Source organism: Eleutherodactylus coqui, chromosome 6 (genome assembly GCF_035609145.1).
Source record: "Eleutherodactylus coqui strain aEleCoq1 chromosome 6, aEleCoq1.hap1, whole genome shotgun sequence".
NCBI classification, from domain to species: domain Eukaryota; kingdom Metazoa; phylum Chordata; class Amphibia; order Anura; family Eleutherodactylidae; genus Eleutherodactylus; species Eleutherodactylus coqui.
The window spans coordinates 239,555,661-239,568,517 of NC_089842.1; the positions used below are offsets into that span (position 1 = coordinate 239,555,661).

Sequence of the window (12,857 nt, forward strand, 5' to 3'; positions counted from 1 at the left end):
CCCCATGATGGCCCAACTGGTACGCAGAATCAAAAGCAGCAATGACGTCGACACTGAACAAGAATGGGTGACACCTGGGTTCTCTGTAGCTGCTACATCATTTGTCCAGTTAGCATGATCTTTGCCATATGCGAGTCCGGACAGAAGTAAGGTGGCCATATAACACTTGCCTTGACCACTCTACCCATTTCAGAAATTGCCAATTTGACCACATTCAGCTCACACCTGTTGGGGAGTATGAATATGTGCTTGTTGTTGTTCGAATCTTTTTCAGGTTGGAGGCCCACCCTGATACTAAGGTAAATGAGCAGGTAACCACACAGAAGCTCATGAATGAGGTAATCTGCAGATACAGGGTACCGGAAGTGAATGAGGTAAACAAAGGTACACACTTCATAGGTGAAATAATGTGACATCATGTCTGGAAGGTAATTGGACAGGGGAGTGTGCCTTAGTAAAGCCCCTATGCTCCTCCACATCCTGTCAGACAGCATTGAGGATAATGAGGCTACCCCCAATAGTTACTCTATCTTGATCCAACTCTGCTGTGTTCTATAGTTATCCTGTCATGTTGGTCTATCCTTGTTATCTGCATAGGTACGGCGGTTCTTTCCAGTCTTGTCACTAGGTAGTGTAGGCTCAGGGTAGGCGGCCTGGACGTGTCCACCATCCGGACTATCTCCAGGAGGGACATTGGTGTGGGTGAAGATCAGGGAGTCCCACTCCGTGTGTACCTGTGCATACTACTAGTATTGTAACAGCACACTAGAGTGAGGAGAGAGGCTCCTGGTGATAGTTTTGACCTACACGTGTACATTGACGTCATAGGACAGCCAAGGGGGGTACCTGACGAGTTTTTTAAAACTTAGAGACCACGTTAAATCTAGATTCGAGTCCATTTTTCTGATCATTATGGTAAATAAAATGTTGACTGGATTAATTATGTTTATTATAATTAGAAGCGATTTATAAGTTATACCTTAGATGCCTTATAGGGACTAGTCGACCAATAGGACCTACCTCGACTATGACTTTTAAAAATAGAATGGCCTTAGGTACGATTTTAGCCAAAAAAGGGAGTGTCTGTAAGATGATAGGGGAGACTTGTACCTACATTCCAGACAAAACGTGACCCGCAGGTAAAGACGCAGTTGCCATTAAGAAGCTGACCGCACTAACTAAAAAGAGCTAACCTTAGTCTGTTTCCTCAGTTAGGTACATACCTAACAACAGAATAGAAAAAATAAGTTTTAAAACATTGTGTATTTAGAACACTGTGATAGGTTTTCGCTAAGATTTTGCTTTATTTTATCTGCAGTGCACTCTGCTTATGTCCACGCAACATACCGGTGTTACAACGCCCCTGGTCCTGTTACCTTGCCGCCTCTGGAAAAGAGAAGTGGGAATAATCACCTTGTAGCTCTTTCCTTCCAGACTGATAGCTATGATCATGCACTTACTAATGAGACAAAGGTTCAGTCATGTTGATCAGTCGTTAGATAGTCCTAATTTTGCACTCTTTGTCGATGAATCGAGGTAGCGTCAAGAAGGCGGGTTCTACACAAGTTATGCAGTGTTTACCTGAAATAGTAAAAGCCACACCTCTCCTAACCTAATGCCTCGAGATCCCAGGTGGTAGCCTAGACCTCCACATGTCCATGAACCCACACCTAGGTATCAGAGGGGCATTTACAGCCTAAGCAACAGTTGTGAAAGACCGCCACTCTACTGAGTTTTCAGAACATTCTACACTAGAGTTTATTCTGATAAAGACGTTATTAATTATATTCGTCACCTTTATAGTCATCCTAATTTCTGTTTGTCGTTGCATACAGTGTATTCCGATCCTGATGACTGCCTGGTCCACCTGTCTCACTATGATGTCCTACAAAAAGCCCACTGTCAGCGCAAACGTCATCATCATGGATCCAGAATATGATGATGTCGAACCATCCTATACCCCATGGCAGTAATAGCCCCAGTCTACAACACAATGCGAGTCTAGGGTCAGCGGTGGGGGATTGGGGTGGGACGGAGCAGGGCGAGTTTAGTGAAACAGATAGTTTCAAGGGGGGTCTGTAGTGGAAACCAATATTTCTATATTTTGGACTGTGGGCCTGTGGTAGTGGACAATGAACCTGTTTTTATTCTGTATACTAAATGCCAGTACTTTTCCATTACTGATACAAATATAGATATGCCTTCTTTCATGTATCCAATGTATCTACTTCCTCTAATGAAACTTCTGTTCTCAAAACGCTGACAAGATAATATGTAGTATAGACACGCTATATTTTTCCCTCTGTTTTGCAACTTTAGACAGACATAGATAACCGCAGTCTGAAACAGCTACTGCAACAATTACCCAAGCAATTTTACTGGAAACGTATGCAAATAACATAGGAGGTTTGTGCAATTTATAGTTCATGATGTAACATCCAATCATATCGAAGGAACCACATGTGGGTCCAAGACAACCCACTCATATCATCCACCACCTGATGGCCAATCACAGATGACCGGAGGATGGAAGAATTGCAAGATGCTTATCCAATAATTAAACAATACGTTGTATCTATGTAATCTTTGACCTGCCCAGATGGGCAGATATGTTAAACTCTTTTAAAAGAGGCTACGCGCCCAACATTAAAGCAGAATTGAGGAAGCTTATACATGCTGAACCTGTGTCAGTGTGAAAACTTCTTATGCGCATTATCAATTCAGAATTAATATGGAAGGGTATAAACATTCCAAATTGATCAAGTCGGTGGACACAATAGTAAATCCACAACAACCCCTGTAGCATTCCTGTAGCAAAGGTATAAGCTGACGCCACTAAGAGTTATGTTGCAGATGTCTAGGTAGACCACACTCAAATTTCTGTAGTTACAGTATTGACAGACCCCAGTAACATTTCCGTAGCAGCAGCATAGGCAGAGCCGCGTATTAGTAAGATTTCAGTAGTAACAGTATAGACAGATCCCAGTAACATTTCTTTAGCAAAAGTACACTCAAACCCCTGTAACATTTCTGTAGCAAGAGTATAGGCGGACCCCAGTAACATTTCTGTAGCAAAAGTATAGGCAGACCCCAGTGACATTTCTGTAGCAAAAGTATAGGCAGATCCCAGTAACATTTCTGTAGCAAGAGTATAGGCAAACCCCAGTAACATTTCTGTAGCAAGAGCATAGGCGAACCCCTGAAACATTGGTGTACCATGATTGTAGGCGAAGGCCGAAAAACATAGTTAGATAACAGTATAGGTGAGGTCCAGAAAAATTGCTGTACCAAGAGTACAAGTACACCCCTGAGAAATTGCTCAACCGCGAGAGCAGGGGAATCCCATAAACATTTTTTAAAGATACAGCTCGCTGTTGCTTAATTTGTAACAGAGCCTGGGGGCTGCCCTGTGAAAAAAAATGGTTTCTGTTAAAGTATCAATACTTTTGAAACTTTGAAAAATTGTAAAAAACTTATAAACAGAGCCTTTTGGGCCTCAGAAAAATTGGCAGTTCACCGTGATGACATGCTGTTTTAGGAGGAGGAGTAGTAGGAGTAATTATATCTGAAAGTGATTGATAAAGCTAATACCGCCTTTTTTGTGGTGATAGGTGATGCTTTTTTCTCCTGTTGCAGCGAAAAGAATCATTAGGTTCCGCTGCTTTCCGCCGGTGGAGAAAAGAAGCCGGGGGAATGAAGCCTTTGTGCATCTTTAGGAGTGTAAGCATGTCGGCACTGGTAGTTGACAGGCGGATATGCTTATCCATGATGATTCCCCCAGCTGCACTAAACACCCTCTCTGACAAGGTGCTAGCGGCAGGGCAGGCCAGTACCTCCAGGGCGTACAGCGCAAGTTCGTGCCACGTGTCCAGCTTTGACACCCAATAGTTGTATGGAGCAGAGGCATCACGGAGGACGGTGGTAAGATCGGCTACGTACTCCCTCATCATCCTTTTACAGTGCTCCTTCCAACTCAGCCTTGACTAGGAAGTGGTGACACAGTCTTGCTGGGGAGCCATAAAGCTGGCAAAGGCCTTGGAGAGTGTTCCCCTGCCTGCGCTGGACATGCTGCCTGATTTCCGCGCCTGCCTTGCTACTTGGCCCTCGGAAGTGCGTCTTCCGCCACTAGCGCTGTCAGGTGAGAACTTTAGCATCACTTTTTCTACCAGGGCCCTGTGGCATTGCATCACTCTCATACCCCTTTTCTCTTTGGCAATGAGAGTGGAAAGGTTCTCCTTATACCGTGGGTCGAGAAGGGTGTACATCCAGTAATCCGTGTTGGCCAGAATGCGTTTAACGTGAGGGTCACGAGAAAGGCAGCCTAACATGAAGTCAGCCATGTGTGCCAGGGTCCCAGTACGCAACACATCGCTGTTCTCACTAGGAAGATGACTTTCAGGATCCTCTACCTCCTCCTCCTCCTCCTCTACAGCCCATATACGCTGAACATATGAGAGGCAAGCAGAATGGGTACCCTCTGCACTGTGCCCAGCTGTCTATTCCCCCTCCTCCTCCTGCTCCTCCCCCTCCTCCAAAACACACTGAGATATAGACGTGAGGGTGATCTGGTTATCAAGCGACATACTGTCATCCGCCGTCTCCTGTTCCAACCGCAAAGCGTCGGCCTTTATACTTTGGAGTGAAGTTCTCAACAGGCAAAGCAGCGGGATGGTAACGCTATTGATGGCCGCATCACCGCTCACCATCTGGGTAGACCCCTCAAAGTTCCTGAGGACCTGGCAGATATCTGCCATCCATGCCCACTCCTCAGTAAAGAATTGCGGAGGCTGACTACCACTCCGCCGCCCATGTTGCTGCTGGTATTCCACAATTGCTCTACGCTGCTCATAGAGCCTGGCCAACATGTGCAGTGTAGAATTCCAGCATGTGGGCATGTCGCACAGCAGTCGGTGCTCTGGCAGCTGAAACCGATGTTGCAGGTTCCTCAGGGTGGCAGCGCACCTTGCCAGGCAGGTCAGACAAGTGCGGGTAGTTTTTCAGAAACCGCTGAACCACCAGGTTGAAGACGTGGGCCAGGCATGGCACGTGTGTGAGGCTGCCGAGCTGCAGAGGTTACGGCCATTGTCACATACGACCATGCCTGGTTGGAGGGTCAGCTGCGAAAGCCAGAGGTCGGTCTGCTCTGTCAGACCCTGCAACACCTCGGGGGCCTGTGTGCCTCTTGTCACCTAAGCTGATTAGTTTCAGCACGGCTTTCTGGCGCTTGCCCACCACTGTACTGCCACGCCGCGCTCCTGACTGCTGGCGGCGTGCCCACACTTCTTAATTGAGAGGTAGAGGTGATTGAGGAGGAGGGGGGGGGGGGGTTTGGAGGAGGTGGCATAAAACACCGCATATACCAGCACCGAGGTAGGACCCGCTATTCTGGGTTCAGGTAGGATGTGAGCGGTCCCAGGCTCTGACTCGGTCCCAGTCTCCACCAAGTTCACCCAATGTGCTGTCAGGGAGATTTAGTGGCCCTGCCCGCCAGTACTTGTCCACGTATCCATGGTTATGTGGATCTTTCCGGTAACCGCGTTGGTGAGGGCATGATTTATGCTGCGGGAGACGTGCTGTCATAGGGCTGGGACAGCACAGCAGGAAAAATAGTGAGGACTGGGTACTGAGTAGCGCGGGACCGCCGCCGCTATCATGTTTTTGAAAGCCTTCATTTCCACAAGCCTGTACACAGCATCTCCAGGCTGATTAATTTGGCAATGTGCACTTTTAAAGCTTGTGCGTGCAGGTGGATGGTGGCATATTTGTGCTTTCGCTCCAACGCTTGTGTTAGCGACAGCTGAACACTGCACTTAGAGACATTGCTGGATGGAGTGAAGGACGATGAAGGTGAGGGTGTGGGTGCCGGCCGGGAGGCGCTCGTGCCTGTGTCCTGAGAGGGAGATTGGATCTGTGTGGCAGGCTGGAACAAAGGGGAAGAGGTAGTGGTGGGACCCGAACGCGGTGAATGTCCTTTGTCCCACCTTGTGGGGTACTTGACCATCGTATGCCTGTGCATGCTGGTGGTGGTGAGGCTGGTAGTGGTGGCTCCCCGGTTGACCTTGGTGCGACACAGGTTCCACACCACTGTTCGTTGGTCGTCTGCGCTCTCACAAAAAACATCCACACCTTTGAACACCTAGCCCTCTACAAGGAGGCTTGCCGTGAGGTGATGCTTTGGTAAACAGTTAGGGGATTCTTCGCTCTGCCTCTACCCCTGGCCACTCCACTACCTCTTCCAACCTGTCCTGCTGCTGCACTTGCCTGCCCCTCTGAAGCCCTGTCCTCAGTAATCTTAGAAACCAGGTGGGGTCAGTCACCTCATCGTTCAGCTGCTCTTCCTCCGAATCCTCTGTGCGCCCCTCTCTCGTACTTACTGCCCTTACTACTACCTCACTGACAGATAACTATTTCTCATCATCCTCATCTACAAAAAGCTCTTGAGACAGCTGCCGGAAGTCCCCAGCCTCATCACCTGGACTCCGGGAATTTTCCAAAGGTTGGGCATCGGTCACAACAAACTCCTCAGGTGAGAGAGTAACCATTTTTTCCTACTCATGGCAGGGACCCGAGAACAGTTCCTGGGAGTCTGCCTGCTCAGAATATGTCAATTTCCTGGTGTGAGGAGGCTGGGAGGAAGGAGGAGCAGCAGCCAGAGGATTCAGAGGTGCAGTATGTAGTCCGGGAGTAGTGGACTGCGTAGAAGACAAGGGTGGTCGATATATTACTGGACGCTTTTTCTGCCATCCACGACAGGACCTACTCACACTGCTCTGTTTGTAATAAACTTCTACCACGCTGATCCATAAATTGTGATATGAAGCTGGGGAGCCCAGAAACTTACCTCTCTCCTAATCCCACAGCAGCCGGTGTGGGCACACGCCCAGGAACTCGGCCTGTGCCCACACCCTCACTTGGACATTGGACATCCGTGTCCTCGACCCCTACCCCTACTTGTCATCATTGCGAAATAAAAATAGAGCAGGGCCCAAATAAATTACCCCACTTTACAGCACTGACAACTGTGGTTAATTGACCGCACACAGAGACTCGTAGATAGCGGAGGCTCTATGCTGTGACTTGAAAAAATTAACCTGCTATCTTGCGCTAATACCTAGGGGTAATTTACCGCTCGCAGAGACTTGTAGATAATAGAGGCTGCATGGAGTGGGAGAAGACTCTAATGCCAGTGGATAGTGCTGGTAACTGCGGCTATCTCAATCCCACCAAGGAAAGGGTATTGTGAGTCGCTTTGCACGGCGGCAGAGCTGAAATACTTTGCAGTGGCCCTAGAAATATTACAGTTTTGTTTAGCGGTGAGACCTCTGTTTAATGCACTGCAGACACAGAGCGGTATAACTGAAGTCTATTGCAGTAGGCTAGAGAGCAATTTCACGGTGAGAGCTGGTTGTACGGCACTTCTGACTGAGAACACTATTGCTGAAAGGCTGAGAACAGGCCTAGGCCCTAGATGCGTAATACAAAAATTGAGGCACTACTACTCCCAGCAAGCCACAACTATAATGCACATGGTCAGATGTAGCCCTAAGAAGGACCGTTGAGGTTCTTGAAGACAGAATCCTACTTCAGCACTTTCCCTATATAAGCAGCAGCACTTTCCCTAACCTCTGCCAGCATGCGTCTGAGCCACGGGCGGGAGCAGTTTAAGTATATGGCGGTCACCTGATTGGCCCAACCACTCACTACTGTGAGGTGGGATAGGGCTGGCACGTCACAGCAGGAAGTGGTAATGCCTTCCCCACATGTCTATTGACTAGTAAATGGCGCTATACATGCGGGGAAGGAAATGCAATTGACTCGAGAACCGCGTGGTGTTCGTCTCGAGTAACGAACATGTCGAGTACCCTAATGCTCGCACGAGTGTGCTCGCTCATCTCTAATCTCTACATTTACTTTTTATTTAGAGTTCAGATTTTACTTTTCTCGTATAAAATACTTTATACTTGACACATAATTATGCTATTAGAAATCTAAATAAAAGTTTGGACTCTTTAATTAGGATTTAAATTTTACATTTCCAAAGAGAATTTTAGATAATCATCTGCACACAACGTAAAGGGTACTTCTGGGAATGCCAGAGCTGAAACTATAAAGCCTTAATGTATCGGTCCTTGTTCCTATATTATAAATCCACTACGATATTGTCAGAGACAAACACTTAATATGCCTTTTTTTTTTCTTTTTTATGCATTCTAAGGTTGTGATTTCTGCTTTTGAATCTGTTCAAGAACCACCAAGTAGAAACCAACCAATGAAGTGTTTTTAGGATTTCTAAGAACGCAATACCATTTGAAAAATATGTGCCCTCTTTAATCATGGTTATTTATGTATAAGTTACTTCTTCCATTCAATTATTATTTCTTTCTGTGATCGCACAATGCTTATATATGCTGCAGTGAACTCCAACCAGACATCAGTGAAGACTTTCATCCTTCTTGCTCTATCTAATGTTTTTGAATTTCAGATTATTTTTTCTATTCTTTTTCTAGTCATTTATACAATCACATTATCCATAAATATTCTTCTACTCATTGCGGTAAGAAGTAATTATAAACTCCATACCCCCATGTACTTCTTCCTAAGCAATCTCTCTGTTATTGATATTGGCTTTTCATCATCTGTGGTGCCCAAAATACTAGCAAATACCCTTTCTGTAGATAAAAGCATTTCTTTCTTGGGATGTGCCACCCAATTATTCTTCCACCTAGCTCTTGGAGGTACAGAGTGTTTACTATTGGCTGTAATGTCCTATGATAGATACATCGCCATCTGCAAACCATTACAATATAGTAGCGTAATGAATAACCAATTCTGTCTAATCCTGGCCGTTGGATGTTGGGTTACAGGCTTTGGAAACGCTGTCATTTTGACATTTTTCACCTTCAAGCTGTCATTTTGCAGGTCCAACCATGTTGAACACTTTTTCTGTGAGATGCCGCCCATCCTCCAGCTCTCTTGTGAAGATATTTCGTTTAGTGAAATAGTTAAATATATTTCAGTTGTATTAATTGCTGTAGGCAGTTTTTTGTTGATTCTTCTGTCTTATATGTGCATCACTTTGGCCATCTTAAAAATTCGTACCACCAACCAACGACTCAAGACCTTCTCCACTTGTGGATCCCATCTGGCTGTTGTTTTGGTGTTCTATGGCACTGTACTGTTCATGCACCTACGCCCTCCATACAGTTACTTCCCACGTCAGGACAGAGTTCTAGCAATGCTCTATACTGTGGTAATTCCAATGCTGAATCCCATTATCTACAGTATAAGGAATAAGGATATCAAACATTCTGTACAAAAGATGATAAAAGTCCATCTGTTTTAGACTAACTGTAAGGAAAATACTGAATGTATGATTATTTAGATCTCATTCAGCCATCTTAATTACAATTTTGAGCCTTTGATCAGAATAAACTGAACTATCATTGTTCTGGACAGAGAGCCAGGTAAATAGAGAAGTCCCCCTTTTGATATGTAGATTCGATTTACTTTGACACAAAGGTGAAGTCAACATGATGAACTTTTGAGATATCTTATCTTAGGTAGGAAATAATGTGTATTTCTGGGAGGAGGTATTTTAGTTTGTACATAGACAAAGAGGAGTCAATATCTATGACCATGTGTGGCTATGTTAAGTGTGTTTACAATCTATACAACATATGTTTGATCCCCACTTCAAACAGAAATGTGCTTGCACCTTTCTGTTTAGAAGAATTAGGAATGCAGACATATGGTCATATGTATTAGCATAGAAAATTTTATTAAGCCAAATTGGAAGCTATGGAAGTTTTGGAGACAAAATGAGGATGTCATATCTGTCAAACCTCTAGATGTGAGGGGAACCTTTGATGATAGGAATATGTAAGCTAATAATGTGTAGATAATGATGTGATGTAACTTACTATCTTTCTACTTGGTGATGTGATGTAAGCTGCAACCTTTCTGCTTTGTATATAGATATTATCCTTTTTTATATAGATTTAATAGTTTACAAACATAGGACAATTATTCACCCCTATGCCTGATCATTTAATGTAAATACATTCTTACTGGTAAACCTTCCATATTCTCATACTCTCTTTAAAGCGTAATCTGAACTTTAGTCTTGCTCCTTGCAGCAATACATACATGGGGCTGTGAACAGGATTACACAGAGAGCAATAGAATCATTAAATTTTAAGAATTGCTTATGATTATCAAGCATAGTGTGAAAATGTTGCAATTTAACTAAATTCATCGTAGTATCAAAATGTCAGTATCTAAGAACAAAGAAGTGTCTGTAGAATTAACAGTTATTCCAGGGTGGGATAAAGCGCTCTATTATGTATTAGCCACTGAGTGGTCACAATGTGTTGGATAAAGTGAGCCATGGGATGATGTTTTTGGGAGTGGAGAGCATGTAAATGTTGTGAAATATCTGCAGAAAGTAAAGGTAGAAAAAGGCAAATAATTTGCTTCTGTGTGCCGGAGAGGATGGATATTGTTGAGTGCATATTGAAAGATGCCCAATACATATCAGAGTGAGTTGCAGAAAGTGCAACAACTGGAAAAGGAAGTGTGTGATGTACATAGTTCTCTGGTGATGGCACAATGTCAGAACAGCTTGTTTATAGATAAAGCAAATCAATACAGTACAATTGCAGAAAAAGCAATTGTTAGGTTGACAATACAAATACCGTAATCACAGAGGGAGAGTAAAGGCCCATTTACACGATCAGATAATCGCTCATGTCAACTTAGCGACAGCTTTGAGTGATTATTCTGCTTAAAAAATAATTGGTATTAAAGTAGCTTCTCAGGTACTTAAATGTCAATTATGTATGTTAATGAAGACTTTGCTGAGCCCATGCTAATAGCCAGAGGCTTCCCTTTGGATCAGCGAAAAGAGCCCGAAATCCAGGTGCCCCGTGCCCCTTTACACGCACTGATTATCGCTAAAACGATTAGCGATTAGCGAAGTTTTAGCAATAATCGTCTAGTGTAAATGGGCCTTAAGTAAGAAAAAGGTTTATACTTTAATGGCCAAGGCAGGAGTTGATTGGGATCCTACTTTATGGGATAGCGATAGAGAAGAGCGAGCATACTCCGCTAAGGGCAATGACTCGAGCGAGCATTGTCCTTAGCGAGTACCTGCCCGCTCCAAAAAAAGATTTGGGTGCCAGCGGGGGCCGGGGGAGAGCAGGAGGGAATGGAGGGGAGATCTCTTTCCCCCCCCCCTCGCTCCCCCCTGCTCACTTCCGCAACTCAGCGCTCTCCCGCGCCGGCATCCAAATCTTTTCTTCTGAGCGGGCAGGTACTCGCTAAGGATAATGCTTGATCGAGTAATTGCCCTTAGCGAGTATGCTCACTCATCTCTAGATAGAGATATTTGGCACTCTTCCTCGGATGAATCTGAGCATTTCTTGGATTCTGCTGAAGAACATGGACATTTTAATGAGTAGAGAGAAATTGCTACACCTCCTAAAAAAAGCAAATCCTACCATGAGGTACAGAACTGTGAGTACTCCACAAGGACTGGTGAAGAGAGATGTAGTGGAGGATTTTTCACAACAGGAATTAAACGATATTAATGAAAAATTTGCTCAGAAACCAGATGAACCATTGATAACATGAATAGTGAGAATGTTTGATAGAGAAGCAGATGGCATATGTGTGGATGGTGAAGATGCACCCAAATTTGTTAACTTGTCAACTGACCCAGATGTAGCTGAGGCATTCAGGACTTTAATGGTCCAGCATGGTCAATTAACCCAACTAGATGTGGTGGCAAAGGGTATGAGATAAAAATATCATACTGATTCTGATTGGCCACATACAAAGAAGCAAATAGTATGCAAAGATTTGAGGAAGAAATGATGAGGCATGCAATGGTAAGGAATGAGCAAAGTGATTTGATGAGCAGAGTGTTGACCACAAGTGTCCCCAGCGTATAAAGCAGTAATCATGCTTACATTGATAAATCAAACTGGTCATCCAGTGTCTGAGGTTCTGGATGTTGTAAGGCAGTTGGGAGATTTAGGTCAAATCTGTAATGAGGATGGATCACAGCAAGATCAAAATCCAAATTGTAATAGCAAAACTAATGTGAAACAAAATGGAGGAGACAGGAGAGATATATTCCTAGCTTTATTGAAAAGCTGGGAGAAAATAAATGAAATCTGTACAGATGAGATATGGAGAATGTATAAGAAAAGGGGGTTGTATGTCCATGGGGGAGAATCAGGGAAAAAACTGACTGATAGACCTCCAAATGCTCCAATGTGGGAAGATTATAATGATTGTTATAATCTTTTGCTTATTTTCCTTTTAGTCTCACTATGTTTTTATTTTTCCTTTTTTCCTCTGCATGGTAACATGTGATGAGAAATATTTTGGCAAGGATGTACTGGCTGACTGTTGTGGCAGCTCGGGGGTTACTCCCTTTCTGATAGTCTGGTACTGGTTTTGTAGATGTTTTTCATCTCCTGGCTCTGGTGAGAGTGGTAATAGGTGAGACATGTTTGGTCTCACCTGTGAGTATTTGTCTAGGCTATTTAGCCTGGTCTGATGTTCAGCTGAATTGCTGTTAATTCTTTAGGGCTAGAGGTAAACTTCTGGATTCACCCATTCCTGTTCTGTCATTGACACCTCTCCATTGTCACAGATGCATTTGAATTTCTGTGTTCCAGATCTTTATCTTAAGATTGGATTATTCAATTCTAAGACTATTGCTTTTTATATCATGGAATCCCTCCCGACGCAAATAGATTTAGGTTTGCCTTGCTTCTGCTTGCATAATCCCATGGTGGGTTGGGAGAAGGGAGACATTTCTAAATAGAGCCCATATTGTAAAACTTGTT

General features: G+C 44.2%; 1 protein-coding gene across 1 annotated transcript; it reads left to right on the forward strand.

The window, feature by feature from the left end:
- The first annotated feature begins 8,395 nt into the window (after positions 1-8,395).
- On the forward strand, positions 8,396-9,343 carry LOC136571926 (olfactory receptor 5AP2-like). The gene has a single exon (XM_066572543.1). It carries the CDS (start codon positions 8,396-8,398, stop codon positions 9,341-9,343), a length of 948 nt encoding a protein of 315 aa, XP_066428640.1.
- Positions 9,344-12,857: the final 3,514 nt, after the last annotated feature.

Bases quoted from the DNA above. Each gene is read 5' to 3' on its own strand.
- LOC136571926 (XM_066572543.1), top strand. From the start codon at position 8,396: ATGCTTATATATGCTGCAGTGAACTCCAACCAGACATCAGTGAAGACT.